This window comes from Sapajus apella, unplaced genomic scaffold (genome assembly GCF_009761245.1).
Source record: "Sapajus apella isolate SASKATOON/1434 unplaced genomic scaffold, GSC_monkey_1.0 scaffold22, whole genome shotgun sequence".
Taxonomy (NCBI): domain Eukaryota; kingdom Metazoa; phylum Chordata; class Mammalia; order Primates; family Cebidae; genus Sapajus; species Sapajus apella.
Genome location: NW_022436962.1, coordinates 13324384 through 13343447, shown reverse-complemented (window position 1 = coordinate 13343447; position 19064 = coordinate 13324384). Strand labels below are relative to the sequence as shown.

General features: G+C 36.9%; 1 protein-coding gene across 6 annotated transcripts in view; it reads right to left on the bottom strand.

The window, feature by feature from the left end:
• Positions 1-19064, bottom strand: part of SYT14 (synaptotagmin 14) — a 186456-nt gene that overhangs the window by 29925 nt on the left and 137467 nt on the right. For all 6 annotated transcript variants that reach the window (XM_032289120.1, XM_032289126.1, XM_032289121.1 and 3 more), the window contains one exon: positions 16453-16902. In XM_032289120.1, the coding sequence (XP_032145011.1) occupies positions 16453-16902 (450 nt within the window). The remainder of the gene's footprint in view (positions 1-16452; positions 16903-19064) is intronic.

The window sequence follows — 19064 nt, the reverse complement described above, 5'->3', positions numbered from 1 at the left end:
TAACAGAAAGGCGCTGATTATGTGAAACAAAGTCCTGAAGTTTTTTAAAGGCAATGTGCAGAAAATCCTACCTAATTCTGATGTAGCATCAAACTGACTAGAATAGGATTTCATCTACATTATATCCAATCACTGAAGCTTTAGTGAACATTATTATCAAGAAATTTAAATAAACATTATATTAGACATTAGCTGATTATCTCCCTAGCATCCATTCACCACTTCCTTTAGTGGTGGTACCATGAACTAAACTCCTTTCTAACTCTCATCTAGTGTGATTTGGAAGGTGATCTACCACCCAGCTCCAGGGCATAAGATAATCAGTGCAGCCCATTTCTGTAGCCACTGTGATTGGTTCTGGATTGGGCACATAACTCAGTGAGACACAAGGAGTTTCAAGAGGCCCCCTATGTGAAACCTGGTTATACAGAGGATGCATGGAAAGTCAGGGTTGGGGAAGAGGGTAGAAAGAGAAGCCAGCATGTTGGTAATATTATTTCAGTCATGCCTGAAGAAAGGCCTGCTCTCCAGATCTTTACTATTGTTTAAGCCATTTTGAGTTGGTGTGCATTCACTTGAAACTGGCAGAATCTTAACTGATGCAAATAGTTATTCAATGTAATATCTGCCTCTTTATGATTAAATGATGGTAGGGGAATTTCTAAAAAGAAAACTTTTCTTCATATTTTAACTATAATTGCATTTATACTACTTTATAATTCTACTCCTGAAGCTATTTCTTGGATACCTAATGAAGACACATTGCTAAATATCTGAAAAGGAGACCAAAGGCAGTAAAAGATGGAAAGATCTGATGAAACACAAAAAAACAAGACAAAAATAGTCCTCAGAACTTATTCCAAAATATATACTTCAACTCACTCATATCCACAATGTTCTTTGGGAAAACGATTTATATCAGTGGCTCTGATATTTTAGTGTATGCTACCATCACTTGGGCAATTTGTTTAGAACAGATTCCTAGGCTGCTTTCCAGTGATTCTGATTTAGTGGATCTAGTGTTGAGTCCCCAAAGTAGATACTGTTCATATTCCACAAGATTCTGATGCAAATGGTTGGTAGAGCTTACCCAGAAATTCTGCAGGACAGAAGAGGGTAGTGGATTTGTTTCAGAACAAACACTTCAGCTTTTAATTTTGCATTTTAAATACTGATTTTTAAAGAGTGGCATTTCTAATGTAATATAAAAGTAAAAAATATTTTCCAAAAGTAAACAAGCCTAAGATCTCATTAAAAGAAGATAAAGGGGAGGCTGGGCCTGGTGGCTCATGCCTGTAATCCCAGCACTTTGGGAGGCCAAGGTGGCAGATCACAAGGTCAAGATATCAAGACCATCCTGGCCAACAGGGTGGAACTCCATCTCTACTAAAAATACAAAAATTAGCTGGGTGTGGTGGTGCATGCCTGTAGTCCCAGCTACTCGGGAGGCTGAGGCAGGGGAATCACTTGAACCCAGGAGGCAGAGGTTGCAGTGTGCCGAGATCACACTTCTGCACTCCAGCCTGGTGACAGAGCGAGACTCCATATCAAAAAAAAAAAAAAAAAAAGATGAACGGAAGAAGAAATACTGTATATGAGTTTACAATAAGCTCATTTACAATATAAGATAGCTCTTCACTAGTGAAGAACTACATATATAAATCTACTTTTATTTTTTCAGACAGGGCCTCACTCTGTCACCCACGCTAGAGTACAGTGGTGCAACCATGGCTCACTGAAGCCTCAATCTCCCAGCCTCAAGCAATCCTCCCACCTCAGCCTCCCTAGTAGCTGGAACCACAGGCATGATGCCCAACTAATTTTTTGAAACAGTTTTTGTAGAGACTGATCTTCCTGCCTCAGCCTTCTAAAGTACTGAGATTACAGCATAGGCCACCACACCTGGCCTGATAAATCTATCTTGAAAATAAATTAATAGTCATACATCTAATCATCTATTTTATTTTATTTTTTTGAGATGGAGTTTCGCTTTTTTTGCCCAGGCCAGAGTGCAATGGCGTGATCTTGGTCATGATCTGCAACCTCTGCCTCCTGGGTTCAAATAATTCTCCTGTCTCAGCCTCCCAAGTAGCTAGGATTACAGGCACCTGCCCTCACACCCAGCTAATTTTTGGTATTTTTAGTAGAGACGAGGTTTCACCATGTTGGCCAGGCTGGTCTCGAACTCCTGACCTCAGATGATCCACCCACCTCGGCCTCCCAAAGTGCTGGGATTACAGGAATGAGCCACCGTGCCCTGTTCTGATCATCCAATTTTAAAAATGTTATATACTTGGAAGGAGAGGAGAAACTTAAAGAAGAAACTACTCATTTTAGGTATAGTTTTCAAAAAAGATAGTTTAATATAAAAGCATTAATTTGAAGACTGCTACCAAAACCCCCGGTTGTAAGCCACAGTGAACACTGTTGGTTGCCCGCTCAACAGCTACTGCCAGCCTCTTTATTTCTTGTTGTAAGGGCTCTCCTCCTACTTTAGAGACTAAAAATGCCAGCACTTGAATTTTCAGTCTTTCTGGCAGAGACCACGGGTATGTAACCAAATTCTAACGAATGGACTCTAAGAGGAAGTTTGCTGAGGGCATCTTCTGTAGCCATCACTAACAGCCATACGTAAAATGTCACCTCCCCTGCCAAAGTCCTCAATGGAGGGTCTCCTTATCAACTCCCTGAGGATCTCCACTTCTACAATGCTCAAGCCACTGCCCCGGGAGTGAGGGTAAGAATGTGAAATATACCTACCTTATTATTCAATGAAAATAAAGTCTAAGTGGTACTTAAGTTCTCCTAGACTCTTCAGTGCTTTTACAATACTTAGCCTTAGTTCAAACATCCAAACACTGCCTACATGCTGACTTGCAAAAGAACTTTGAACTTATGAGTATGGGACCACAACACATTCATTAGGTAGGTTATGGCTGGCAGTATAGCATAGCACGGACTGTCTAGATATACATTTACCTGTGAAAGCACATTTTGCCATTTTTCCCATTTTAAATATCCAAGCCCCTGCCTACTCAACAGCCACAGAACCCCATCTACTAAGGAACATAACATTATCAACAGCCTCTGCTTCTCTATATGCCACTCACACAATTTAGTAAACTGTTAAATTGATCAGAGCCATGAAATTTTAGGATTGTTAATGAGTTAACATATTTCATGATACATTCTAGGGTACAGAATCATAAAAGATTCAGCGGAAAATGGTGAGAAACATCCAAAAGGACCAAAATTTAAAAAGAAATGGCAAGGATCCACAAAGAGAGAATCCAGCACTTTTTCATAAAATTATTTTGGTCATAATATATTTTCAGCAGCATACCAGTACTGATGATGAAAAGAGCACTTTTAGTTCTCATTTCTGGATCTACTTTACATTATATTTTTGTCCTAAAAATAACAATCTTGACATTTCAGGGATTCTGAAAGGTTTTTATATCTAATGAAAAACAAACTACATGGGAATAAAGACATGTTCCTACTTTAAACTCGGTTCTATCAGCAATCTCAGACAAACCTAACCCACTTTCAGGTCAAATTTAGTGTTATAAAGATATATTCATAAAGTACAGAATAGCTAAAAGAACAGACTGTGGAGACAGATGAATTTAAATCCTCCCTCTGCCTCTTACTAAGCATGTGACTTTGGACAATTCAGTTAACCTTTCTATACCGGTTTTTGTTTTTTTTTTCCAGCCATAGATTAAGGATAATAGTACCTATTTTGGGGGTAAATGTGTTAATATACATCATGCTTAAAACTGCACCCAGTACATGGAAGCACTATTCAAGTTGAAGAAAGTAAGTGGTTGTTGCCTTTCTTTACCTCTTTCTACTAATGTAAATATTCTTAGACATTATATGTGAGAAAACATTTTAACTAAATCAAAACCTGGTTATGACTGGCAGTGTTTTAGTATAGCATGGACTGCCTAGATGTAAATTTTAAAATCTGAAAACTTCTTATTCTATCATTAATACTAAACTTCAACTGTGAACTACATCAGTCAGGATTCAGTGAAGGAAACAGAAATCACTTTGGGTATTCTAAGAAAGAGATGTAATTCAGAAAATTAGGTGCTTACGAAATTGTTAGAAGAGCCGGGGTAGTGAGGTTTAGGCTAGACCTGCAGAAGTGACTCCTAGAGCACTGAGAAGCTGGTCCACCAAAGGAGCTATGACGTAGTGAGAAGCTGGGAAGGTATGAGTTAAAGAATATATTACCTGAGCTTGATCAAGAGATTGAGAAGTCTTTACAGCCCATGCAATTACCTCTTAGTGTACATGAAGCTGTAAACTAGCTGCTATACACCATGGAATACCATGCAGCCCTAAAATAGAATAAAATATATTCTTTGCAGCAACACGGATGCAGCTGGAGGCCATTATCCTAAGTGAATTAGCGCAGAAACAGAAAATCAAATCCACATGTTCTCACTTAGAAATGGGAACTAAATAATGGGTACACATAGACATAAAGATGGAAACAATAGACTCTGGGAATTTCAAAAGGGGGGAGGGTGGGATGGGGTAAGGACTGAGAAACTACTCATTGGGTACTATGCTCACTATTTGGGTGATGGGTTCAACAGAAGCTCAAACTCCAGCATTATGCAATATATCCTTGTAACAAACATGGACACCTACCCCTTGAATCTAAAAAAAAGAAAAAGAATGTTACTGGAGGAGAAAAAACATCTTTCCTTGAACTTGCCTGCCTGAAGCAGTAAGAAAATGGCCTCTGCCTTCACTTTAACCTTGCAAATCATGCACATACATGTTTAATTGCTGGAACCTGATTAGCACTCAGAACACTACTGAATCTCAAATATATTCCTCTTTAAGTACAGGAAAAAAAAAAAACAAACTAGAAAGGGCTGCGAATATTTGTATTTTGCCAAGCAATAAAATGTAACACAGTGACTTTGGGATACTCAAAGTCACAAAAGTACAGTTTTGTAATCTGTAAAATGGGGATTAAATAGTGATGCTCTACCCATAATAATGTTGTGTTTACGATTTAAAGAGATTATACATAGAAAACACTTAATATAGTGAAAATAACATTTCCTTGCCATTTTGAAGCCTTAGCTTAACTGTCTTGTAGCATGCAGCTTTGCAGCTGAAAAGTTTGATGCCCTTCTAATCTTTCTAATTTTTATGTCACCTGGGAGTCTTTTAGGATTTTCTTTTACCCCTGGTGTTCTAAAATTTCAAAATGATGTGTCTAGGTCTGGACTTTCTCATTTGTTGTTCAGGTCCCTTCAGAGACATGCTTTTCAGCGCTGGCACACTGCCTTGTATTTTTAATACAACCTCCTCCCCTCTGTTTTCTTTCTTTATGAATCACCTGTTAGTCATATTTAAATCCTCCTGGATTATCTAAGTCTCTAATCCTTTTTTAAATCTTTCCATCTGTTTCTTTTCTACTCTATTTTCCTTTTTAGCTCCAGGAGTTTTTTGGGTTTTTTTTTTTTTTTTACTTCTGTCTTCTAATTAATGGGTTAGCAAACTTTTTCTGTAAAGGTCCAGATAGTAAATTTTTTGGCTTCATGAGGATATGATCTCTGTCATAACTACTCACTCTGCTGTTGTGGCATGAAAGCAGCCATAGAAAATATGTAAACAAATAGGCAGGGCAGGATATCAGTATAGCTTTCTTTACAAAAACAGGTGGAAAGCCATAGTTTGTCAATCTCATTACTGACCCTTCTACTATTTGCTTTGTTTTGGCAATCATACTTGTAATTTACAAGAGCCCCTTTTTTCTATGACTGTTTTTTCTGAGCATTTTTCTCTTCAAAAAAAATTTATATCTTCTCAGATCTTTCTGAAAACACTAATTAAAATTAGTTTTTAGTTTTCTTGTCATCTTTGCATTATGGACTCTTTCTGTTGCATAATTTTATTTTCTATTTATCCTGGATTTTCTCTTTCCTGGTGGAGGCCTTCCCTTACTGTCTCCTCAGCCATGATTGCCTGTTTATATTTGAGAATACATTCCCAAAAAACTACACATCTAAATGCAGTTTGTTCACTGACAGACATAAGCATGATTAGACGGAGATAAGGCAATTTCCCTGGGGACTCCTAAATGTCAGTATGGGATGATATTTGCTTGGAATCTTGAGTTTTTCCAGAGAAGAAACTTAACGATATTTACTGCCCAAGGGCTAGACACAAGTGTGACATCATTCTTCATGCTGGATGGAGATACAACTATACATCTTACAGGATTTTAGTGATTCTCTTGCTTTTAATCCCCAGACTCATGCTACCCCATGCTGTACCTGGATTCATGGTTCTGTGATCAGAACCTCCTTATGCTTGGTTATGTCTAGTCTTTCTAATGAGTCTGTTACCAGCCTCTATCCACAACGTCTTCCTGAAGGTGGTATCTCTCATCTACTGATGCCCTCTTTCCAGCTATTTGGACCTTACGGGTATAAACATGAATGTATATATATGTATTTATTTTTGTAAACTATGATACTATCATTTCAGTGGAGATTACAGGAAAAATAAATAATTATATGTGCCTAATCTACTATCTTTCACTATAAAAATAAATAAACCCTCTCTTGCATTTTCTTCTGGCAGTGCCAGTCTAGGCCAATTTGTTTAACACATACTATGACTTGTCAGATATGTAAGTTTTTCAAGTTCAGTAATATTTTTATAAATTAAGCACCTGGATTCAGAAACTGTGGTAACTGGACACAGCTGAGCATTTAGAAAAGGCTTTGTTATGCAAATCTATTATTTAAGTGAGATGTAAAAGAGAATGTTATCTCAAGAGAGCAAATTCATGTACTATAAAAGCAAAAATTTATTTACAAATTACTAATATGCAAATCATAATGTGAATACACAGATTATATTAATCTTAGAATTCATGGTATGGAATACTGTTTACAGTTATTCACTGCCCCTCACTGTTGATACCAGGCTTGGCCGTTAAGACTTGCTTTTATACCAGAAGTAAGCAAACTACAGGCTGTAAACTGAATGTGGCATGTGGTCTGGTTTTTTCTTTTCTTTTTTTTTTTTTTTTTTTTGTACAACCAGTATGCTAAGAAAGGTTTTACATTTTTAAAAAGAATTGTAAAAAAAAATATGCGACAGAGACCATATGTGAAATTAAAAAAAAAAAAAAAAAGTGAACTCTCTGGCACTTTACAGGAAAAGTTTGCCAACCCCTGCTTTAGACAATGAAATGTGAATGGAAGTGGCATGTGTCAATTTTGGGCAAAAGCTTTAAGAGACAAGAATCAGCTTGCTATGCTCTCTGCCATGACAACCAACAAAATTTCACAAAGAGCTTGCCCAATCAGTCTGGATCTTAGAGTGAAGAAAACATAGAACAGAGCCGTAATTGACCCACAAGGAACATTTAGCATAACCAAGAAAAATGCCTTTGTTGTGGACATTTAAAAGTTTCAGAATTTGTTACTTCACAATAGCCTCCTTTAAGCTGCTTGATACACATCAATGTAATATGAGTTACTACGTATGCGTGAAAATAATAAAACTGCATTTACTTAAAGAATATTTGTAATTCAGTCTTTTCAGTAATTACTCAAAATATATTTCTAAGAAGTTATGTCTGAAAAACATTTGAGGGTTGCGCCAGATTTAGTTTCTGAAAACAGTCATTACTAACTACTTCTGTTGTTGCAAGAATAGTACTTTTACCCTCTTCTTTTCCAGCTTGGTATGTTCCTTCTGATTTTGAAACCTGAAAAAATACAGTGCAATAATTTTTTACTTTCAGACTAGTATCTAAGATTACCACAAAATTAGAACATTAAATTTATTCATACATGGATAAGATCAAATAAAAATAGCATTTATCAAGTTCCCACTCTTTGCCAGATGCTGTTCTAAGGACCCTGCATGGACTGTCTCTTTTAATTCTCACAAAAATTGTACGAGGTAGCTGTTATCATTACGATCTCTTTTTACAAATGAAGAAAATGAGGCACAGAGAGGCTGAATATTCACCTAAGGACACACAGTTGGGATGGAGTGAGATGCCCCAACTTTATACCAACCCTCCTAAATGCAAACATAAACTTGGTCTTGAATATCTAACAATTTTGGCATTAAGATGGCAGATTTCTAGCTAGTAATTCCTTTTTTTTTTTTTTTTTTGAGACGGAGTTTCGCTCTTGTTACCCAGGCTGGAGTGCAATGGCGCGATCTCGGCTCACCGCAACCTCCGCCTCCTGGGTTCAGGCAATTCTCCTGCCTCAGCCTCCTGAGTCGCTGGGACTACAGGCACGCGCCACCATGCCCAGCTAATTTTTTGTATTTTTAGTAGAGACGGGGTTTCACCATGTTGACCAGGATGGTCTTGATCTCTTGACCTTGTGATCCACCCGCCTCGGCCTCCCAAAGTGCTGGGATTACAGGCTTGAGCCACCGCGCCCGGCGCTAGTAATTCTTTAATATTTTGTGACAAATCACAAATGAGCTGGTATAAAAATTCTTCATAACTTGAACGCAGCTTAAGGGACAGTGCTAAGTTTCATTTCAGGGAGAAATATATTACTGAAAGTAAATTGACTAACACGAAAAATGTACTTCTAATATGCTGTTTTCCATAAACTAAAATGTATCTTATTCTCTTTATATATATATATAACCTTTATTATACAAATTATAGTAATGTGTCACTTAATGACACAGATATGTTCTGAGAAATGCACTGTTAGGCAATTTTGTCATTGTGACAATATCATAGAGTGTTCTTATACAAACCTAGATGGTATAGCCTATTGCTCCTAGGTTACAAACCTATATAGCATGTTACCGTACTGAAAATTGTGAGCAACTGTAACACAATGGCAAGTATTTGTGTATCTAAGCATATCTAAACATATGAAAGGTATAATATCTACTTTGGAGGCTGATGAGCCCAGGTGGTCAAGGCTGCAATGAACCTTGATTGTGCCACTGCACTCCAGCCTAACAGAGTAACCCTATATCAAAACAAAACAAAAGACCAAAAAACATATAGTAAAAAGACTGTGTCATAATCTTCTGCGATCACCATCAATTATGTGATTTGTTGTTGACTGAAATGTTACGTGTGGTGTATGACTGTATATAATTTGATTATAATATCAGGTAATTCCAAAATATAACAAAACTTTTTGTATCAAACTTAAGTTTTCAGTTTCTATTAGTTCTATCAGCTTTTTATACTAGCAAATAAAAAAAATGTAATTTAGTACCATTCTAATCATTAGTTGCTCCAAAAGTGACTAACTATGAAAAGGACATGGTAAACAGCTAAGGTATAAAAACAATTCTAAGAGATACAGGAAAGAAAATAATATATACCTTTTGTAAGATCAGAGAATATCTTTATAAAAATGGTAGAATTACTCAAATTAAATTAATGACACCTGTTTTATCTCCAAGAAGCAACTGATATTTATAGTTAGTTCAAAGGTTTCCACATACTTTACCTCACTTAATCTTCACAACCTTGTGAAGTACCCAGGTAAGCTGGCACTACTACCTCAATTCTAACACGTGTACTATGGAGAATTAGCCTTTTTATGAGAACATCTTTGCATAATCAACACCTAAAAATGTATATTTTACTCTAACAGGAGCTCCTGGAATACGAACACATGGTACTTGCAGGAGCATGTTCATTTTCAATGACAGAAATTTAAATCTATTTGCTTAAAATAAACATCAGGAAATTTATATACTGGCTTATCATGAACAATAACTTTATGACCAGAATTATCCTTTTTCCTGCATAAAATTAAATGTAACTTTCAAAGAGATATTTTTGTGACTCATTACAAGCCTCTACCAAGTTCACTGCACAAATGTGACTATGAAACTGGAAACCTGCTAATAAACAATTTCATTCAATTTAAAATGTTTAAAATTAAGTTCCTGTGTCCCAGGGCTGCATTCAGTATTTCTTAAGTTCTCTTCCACTGTAAGAACATAAATACATCAAGGATAAAAACTGCCTCTTTTCTAAATTAAATCTCAAGTTTTCTAGAGAGAAAAACACTTTTGCAACCAGTTTTCTTTAAATTCTCACTATCTGTCTAAACTGGCACTACTTTGGAAAAGCAGCATTAAACCCTGTCCGGTTTCCATGGGAGGAACCCAGTGGGAGGTAATTTAATCATGGGGGCAGTTACCCACTTGCTTTTCTCATGATAGTGAGTGAGTTCTCTCAAGATCTGATGGTTTCATAAGGGGCTTTCCCCTCTTTTGCTTGGCACTTCTCCTTGTTGCTGCCATGTGAAGAAGGGCATGTTTGCTTCCCCTTCTGCCATGATTGTACATTTCCTGAGGCCTCGCCAGCCCTGTGGAACTTTGAGTCAATTAAACCTCTTTCCTCTATAAATTACCTAGGCTTGGGTACGTCTTTATTAGCATCTTGAGAACAAACTAATACAAGGGGCAGCCAACATCCAATGACTGACTGATGGGGATATAAAGGTCTGGCCATCTCAGCCAAATGGGGACAACTCTGAAGGACAATTTTAGTTCCAGAGTTCCCTGGGGCTTAACTAAGACTGTCATTGGGCATGCACTGTAGCTTGACTTCTCTCTGCCCAACCTGCTTCCATCTCCTCTCTTTTACAAGTATGAATCCCAAGAGCACTCCTTAACAAACATTTTGCACACTAAACACCCTCTGAGAGTCTGCTTCCCGGGTACTCCAATCCATAACACATAAGGAGCCGTAGATTCTTTCAGAAGAAGGCAACATTGTTAGTCAATTCCCTGCTGAGTTAGGCCATTCTTATGTTGCTATAAAGACATACCTGGGCACTTTATAAAGAAAAGAGGTTTAATTGGCTCACAGTTCTGCAGGCTGCACAAGCATAGTGCAGCAGTTTGCTCAGCTTCTGGGGAGGCTACTGGGAGCTTTACTCTCAGCAGAAGGCAAAATGGAACCAGGCAGGTCACACGAAGAGAGCAAGGGTGAGAGAGGGAGAGGGGGAGATGCCACACACCTTTAAACCAACAGATCACATGATAAATAATTCACTATCATGAGGACAGAAGCAAAAGGATGGTGCTAAACCATTAGTAAGAAACCTGCCCCCAGGATCCAATCACCTCCCACCAGGCCCCACCTCCAACATTGGGGATTACATTTCAACAAGTTCAACATGAGATTCGGAGGGCACATCTAAACTATATCACCTGCTTCATCTGATTCTTGACCACAGGGGTTTATACACTCCTTAGTCAGAGGAGCAAACATTTTTGGGTTATACTATAGTAACAAAGAACGCGAAATTCTCGGCAGCTTAATTCAACAATGGTTTACTTCTTGCTTATACAACATAATCGATTTTGGATTGGCAACAGAGGCTTCCTTTAAAGCTCAAAGTAGTTCCATTTCCACACAAGGCTTCCATGATAGTGAAAGCATTATTCTGATTCTTAAAGGTTATGCACAGAAGATAAAAGCAAGTCATATGGCCACACCTAAGTTCAACAGTGTTAATGTATGCTGCTTCTGCAGAGAGGAGCAACAGACCTTATAAAAGCAGGCTACGTGCCAGAGTTGACTCACAAGTCATAGTTTGCAAACTCTAGTCAAAAGCAGTGAGTCACAAACTTCAACGTATATCAGAATCATGTACAGTGCTTGTTAAAATACAGATTTGCTGGGCCCTACCCTCAGAGTTTTTTAATTCAGAAAGTTTCAGAGAGGGACTAAGAATCTGCACTTCTATAAAGTTCCTACGTGATGTGATGTTGGTGGTCCAGGAATCATACTTTGAGAACCATTTGTCTACAGAAGAAAAACTTAACGGGTATGCCTGCAGCTCATCTGCCAATGTAGAGAACCTTATTTCAAGATGAAACACATCACAGCATTGTCAAGTATCAGTTTTCCTAAATGGCAACTCACCAAAAACCATATAAATTATTTAAAGTAAACCAAGGATTTAATAAAGATTCCTCTACTCTGAGAATTGTCCAATGTGTGGGTACCCTCACTATTATTATTGCTAGCCACTCTGAAAAGATCAGGCTGATTAAGTACTGTTTGTACAGGAAGGGTTGTGTGGATGTTTGTGAGAGAAAGAATAAAGTTTCATTATCAATTGATAAATTTAATAATATTAACAAATCTAATATGCTAAAATTAGAAATAAAATCAGGATGAGAAAAAAGGGAAAGGCCATTTTATGCAACTGTTACAGAGAGTAACATAGTGCAAAAAACGCAAGTGAAGAAAGTAATTGGTGCTATACAGTAAGAAAGAGTGCCATATGAACAACGCTGAGCGTGTAAGAAGAGTTCAAAGTACGACAGGGACATACCATGGCAGGAAGGGTAACTGACATTCTAGCTATTGTGTCTGGCATAAGACAGGACTAAAGCAAGCAAACAGTAAACCATATGGCTATTTCAGGGTTCTTATTTGAAAACACCAGAAGCTAACTCTGACTCATAAAGTGAAACAGTAATTTATTAAAGGAATGAAGATGAATAAAGAATCAAGTTAATGGTTAAGCTTCTCAAGAATAAAGTCTGCAAGCCATACTACAGAATTGGTCAGGTGAGGAAAATCTGCTGCTGTTCTCACTGGATTCTTTTGTGCCAAGGGCTTTTCTCTATTGCAACTGTTAGCAGCCCAGCACCAATACCATTACTGCATCAGCAGAGCTATTTTTCAACAGTTACTATTGCCTCTGAACACCAGATACCTCCACCATCAACTCCATGGAAACATAATCTGACTGCAGCACCCGCTTCTTTGTTCAGTCTGTATTAAGGTTTCCTAAAAACGAATATGTGTGGCAGAGTCTATGTCACACAGTTCATGCCATACCTACCAGTGAGACTGGGAAAGTCAATTTTATGGCTTACCTTAGGGAGGTAGACATAGTTATTCCCAGATAGTTACTGAAAAGGTGGAAGAGTGAGAAAACATAATACATATCTGCCACAAAATGTTGTATCAAGCATACAAAACTCATCTAAATTTCACCAATTTCTGTTCCCACCTAACTCCTTTCCCAATATATACTAACATAATTAGAGAATATCAGAGATGGATACACCTTTCCAGATCTCATTTCACTAATGAGAAACCTGATGCCCAAAATGATCAGATGCTTTACTTAGTTTACATGGCTACTTAGTAGAAAGAAATTATGCTTTTGCAACTCTTAGTATATTTTCTATCACGCAATGATCAAGAAGGCATACTTCAAACTGTATCTTAAATGTTAAACTTTACTCTTATTCTCAGGAAAACTACCTGTTTAGTCCGCAGAAAACCATTTTGGTAACATTGGTCTTTTTCTCCTTTCAATCAGTTCCTGCAAAACTAGCTATCCAACTAAATTTATATGCAAAATTTTATTTTTCTATTATCTTTAAAAAAAATCTGTAAGCTTAAATGTGTTTTAATTGTAGTTTGCAAATTCTTTGGCTGGATTAAAACTTTTCCTTGCCAAAAGGCTAATATTCTTGCAACAACAAAAATGACAACAATAATAAGTAATTATTCAAAAGCTATTAGAAGGCCTGGCATGGTGCCTCAGCCCTGTAACACCAGCATTTTGGGAGATTGATGTGGGAGAATCACTTCATGCTGGGAATTCAAGACCAGCGTGGACTAAATAGCAAGATCCCATCTCTTTAAAAAAAATTAGCCAGGTCTGGTGGTGCGCACCTGTACTCCTAGCTATTTGAGAAGCTGAGATGGGATTGCTTAAGCCCAGGAGCTTCAGGCTGCAGTGAGCCATGATTGCACTACCACAACCTAGCCTGGGTGACCCTGACTTTTCCCAGAGTGACACCCAGACTCTGGGAAAGAAAAGCAACTAAAACAGATGTTTCATTATGAATATAGCTCTTACAGATATATTATTACAACTTACAAAAATTAGAGCCAAACTCACCCAAGTAAACTATAATCACAAGATCTCCCCACAAAGTTAACATTAAAACTTAAGCAAAGAGAACATTAACACTACAGTATGGATAGAATATATACTTTCTATTGGCATTACATGTTAATGAGTAAACAACTGATAGCACAGAAGCCAAAAGCAAGTAATGAGATTTTGAGAAGGTGGAGAGAGAAGGAAAGCAAAAAAGAGGAACAATTAAATACAGGGTACTGAATCTGAGAAGCAATCAACACGGAGAAACATTCTCTAAGAGCAGAAGATGGATAGTTTTATTCAAACATAAATGTTTTATCTTTAGAGGGGAATAAAAGGCACTGGGGCCTATCAGAGGGTGGTGGGTGGGAGAAGACAGAGGATCAGGAAAATTATTAGGTACTGGACTTAATACCTGGGTGATAAAATAATCTGTAAAACAAACCCCCATGATACAAGTCTACTTATAAACCTGCACATGTGTAAACTTGAACTTAAAATGAAAGTTTAAGAAAAAAGTTATGTCTTAAAAGCTATTTATTTAGCACTTTTTCCTTTTTGAAAACACTCCTCAAAAATGTATTGTACTGGTTGGCAGAAAAAGATTACAGAATCAATGACTATAAGCTAACACACATAATGTAGGTCCATTAAAAACTGTTTAGTTTGAACAAAGATAAAACAGTATTACTTTCTTTGGCTTCATTTTATTTGTGAAATGAATATAATTAAAACAGAATTGGGAACAGATAAATTACATACCTCTTGATGACACAGTCTTTCTCTTCTAATTTAAATGAGTTATTTCTATATAAGGGCGTATTTTCCACAGAATAACTAGTGATCACTCAGACCAAATAATGAAAAAGTTTAGAAATCATATTAATAACTGTAGATTATTCAATTTTATGAAAAATTTGTTCTTTTCCCCCTGAAATATTGCCTGTTTTTTCTTTTTTTCTCTCCTCTTATAAGCTGCTATTATTTTAAAGTAATACTTATTTAAAATTATCTAAAACTTAAATTATTCTAAAATAATTACCATTTTGGCATTTCCCCAAAATGGTAATTCTGAAAATTTAGAAGGATAACACGTTATCAATTTTCCCAATAGAGATTAAGTCTTATCCCAGAAACCCATATGATTATACCATATTTACCATCATTTTGTACTTAAAAACATTGAAATCACTTAGTTAAACTGGCATGGTATGACTGTGTATGAAGGTCCTACAAGATAAAATCTTGCCTGGTGTAAATGCAGTTAAGACCCTAAACTACTTGGACTGAAGCTTACACATTTAAAAGCTTTAAACAACCCTAAAATACTATGCTTTTATTTTAAAATATAAATCTATTCTAAAATCTGTATATTTAAAAAATGCTTTTTATTCAATATAACAGAGAAGACTATAAACCATAATGCACACTTAGAGCATATCACAGATTTTTTTCATAATCTAAATAACTATGTGGCATAATGTATCTCCCTGGTTTAAATAAACAGTGCAGACATTTCTCTCCTGTGATTTGCAATGCCTTGTGGGAATTTAGTTAAAAATACGAAGAGAGAGAGAGTGATTTATATGTGATTATCATCTGGAGGACAAAAAGAGAAAAGAGAGAACTAGCTCAAAGTACTAAGCTTAAGGGTTCTCCTGAAATACTTCAAAATCTTTGTTTAAAAAGGGTGAAAAGTCAGCCAGGCACAGCAGCTCACGCCTGTAATCTCAGCACTTTGGGAGGCTGAGGTGGGCGGATCACAAGGTCAGGAGTTCAAGACCAGCCTGGCAAACATGGTGAAACCCCATCTCTACTAAAAATACAAAAAATTAGCCGGGTGTGGTGGCATGTGCCTGTAATCCCAGATTCTTGGGAGGCTGAGGCAGTAGAATCGCTTAAACCCAGGAGGCAGAGGTTGTGTTGAGTGGAGGTTGCGCCATTGCACTCCAGCCTGAACGATAGAGCAAGATTCTATCTCAAAAAAAAAAAAAAAAAAGGGTGAACAGTCTAATGAGGCCAGACTTTTTTTTTTTTTTTGAAACTTTAAAATAATTTCACAAAACTTCTGGAAATATATCCAGTCATGACCTACGTAGCACTGCATATTCCGTAAGAGCAAATCCTTTCTGCAATACAGTAAATAAAATATGGGGCTGATTCTTCTAAATGTATCTATCACCTACTTTTAACCTGGAAAAAAAAATACTATAAGGGGTCTGGATGACTTCATAATCAAATATTTAATAAATGTTCAACAACAACAACAAAAATGTAAAACCCTGTGCCAAAACTCTGTGAATGATAAAATAAAAAATACAAATCACAAATTATCTTCAAGGGTAACTTTTATAGGTAAGAAAAAGCATATCTATCTAACCAGGACTTAGAAATTTTTGTAAAGGCATGATTACTAAATAAAAAAATAGACTGACAAACTTGTTGGGTTGATTAAAGATTTTAAAAATTGTGCATACTATAAACCATGAACATAAATTCTATTCAGGCCATTTAATGAGATACTCACAGAATGATTGTAAGAAGGTTCCAATATCACAGGCAATGACATTTTCCCTTGAAGATTCAATTTTGTTAAATAAAAAATCTTTTCCCCCACAATCTTTTCTTTTTTCATGCGATGTACACCATACAGTCTAAACCGAACTGCATAATTTCCAATCATCTCAGATTCAACATGATTAAATTTAAATGTTTCTGTGAAGACAGGGCATGGTCCTCTCTGGATGCTGGTTTTTGCTCTCTGTTTCTTTATAGGTAGAAGAACAAGGTGTACTTGCCATGAGTTGCCACCTGTCCTGTTATATGTTGGGATGTCTGTGACAGCTGTCACTGTTACCAGAAGCTTCTGTTCTTGTGAGTCATAGTCAAAAGTCACATCCAGTGTGCCATATTTAGCTTCTGGCTCAGGATCAAAAGGTTTAGGAAGCTGTGAAGATGATCCCTGAGCTGACATATCCTAAGAAAAGAAAATTTAAATGTTAGAGTTTTAACTCAATTATTTAACCTAGGATGTAAATAAATACTTGGTATTTCTTTAAGAGGATGATGTGAAAGCAATGCTGCCACTAAGAAAGTAATATGATAATAATTAACAGTCAACTACAGCCAAAAGCTACCCTATAGGGCCAGATTAGTATAAGCAGTAAGTGAAATTTAAAACTTATGATAATAAAGACACATTTAGAATTTAATATTCACCATCACAATTTTGAGAAAGTGTATGATTTTATAAATGAGAATTTAAAATATATCCTTAAGTGGGTATACCTGCTCCTTTTGTAGAAAAAAACTACATTTTACTTTCAATTTTATAAACAATGCCATTGACAGCACAGTAACAGGCTGCAGAGAAAGGAAACATAAATAAAAGTATAATGCTATTGAAAAATTTGGTTCCATTTTCAGAGCTTGTTCTAAAACACCCCCATCTGTAATAAAATATAAAGATATTTAGACTTAATGGAAATGTGAAATATGAAAGTATAAATAAAAGGCCTCAAAATGTTAGCAGTCAAATATTTATTCTACATAACACAGGTTTACGTCAATTTCTAACCAAAATTAAAAACACATTATTTTCTAACATTAATGACTATTGAAAATGGCAGAATACACATTATAAAAGTCCAAGAAAGGCTGAAATCATGCATTTAATTATGAAATTAAAAGTAATATAACCATTTTTCCTATAATTGTCTCAAATTCCTGCCAGTCTATCTATCTAGAATATAATAGGAATTTTAACTAGTTACTGACAATGTCAAACCTAGGTCTCTGACCTTTCAACTACACCACTTTGCCTCTTTAAGTATTTTAATAAATCTTAAATAATTCTCCTTTCAAAATGTAGACCAACTTAATAAATTTTTTAAATCTTCTCAAGTTTGAGTGGCACTGAATACTACTGAATCTCAGTCTTCTCTTCTTCCATTTACTAAAAACAAACAAACAAAAACCTTCCTGAGTGTTAGCTAGAGACACTACCTACAAGATTTGGGAAGCCAAGGCAGGCAGATCACTTGAGGTCAGGAGTTCAAGACTAGCCTGGCCAATATGGTGAAACCCCATCTCTACTAAAAATACAAAAATTAACTGGGCATGGGTGCCTGTAGTCCCAGCTACTCAGGTGGATGAGGCAGGAGAATCGCTTGAGCCAGGGAGGCAGAGGTCTTAGTGAGCCAATATAGTGCCAGTGCACTCTGGCCCCAATGACAGTGAGACTCTGTCTAAAACAAAACACTATCCACAAGAGACTATACTTCAGTACCTCTATTATAGTTCAGATGACTACACGACTCAGCTTTGGCCAATAGGAGACAAACATAATTTATGTGTGAAACATCTAGATCAGATTTATGTAAGAAATTACTTGCCCTCCACTCTCTTGTCTCACTCTTCCACAAGCAGATATACAAACAGGATGTGTGGGTCAGCTCAGACCATGTAGACTAGGACAGTACCCTAGGGGAAGGCAGAGCAACAGAAGAGAAGGAACTGGGTCCCTGAATAATCTCATAGAGTAAAGCTCCCTGCTCACCCTGGACTGTTGTTAAACAAAAGAGAAGTAGGTTTCTGTGTTCTTCAGCCATTGCATTTAGCGGGCGCTGAGGGGTCTTTTTGTTGTGGCAGCTTAATATGTGCTGTAACTATCGTACCTACTATGTGCCAGGGCCTATTTTAGGTCAGGAGAGTGCTACTTTCTGCAAAGAGAGCCAACTTGAGTCCCTATTTTTTTTTCCCGACACAGGGTCTTGCTTTGTCAACCAGGCTGGAGTACAGTGGCACAATCACGGCTCACTGCAGCCTTGACCTCCTGTGCTCAAGTGATCCCCCTGCTTCAGCTTCCTGAGTAGCTGGGATCACAGGCACATACCACCACATCTGGATAATTTTTTTTATTTTTAGTAGAGACAAGGTCTTGCTATGTTGCCCAGGCTGCTCTCAAACTCTTAGACTCAAGCAATCCTCCTGCCTCCATCTTACCAAAGTGCTGGGATTACAGGTGTGAGCCACCATGCCCAGTTAGTCCTTGGTCTTATAAATCTTACATGCTAGTTGGTATAATGTATGGGAGGAAAGAAAAACAACAGAAGAACAATACTTGCAGAGAAGGAATAA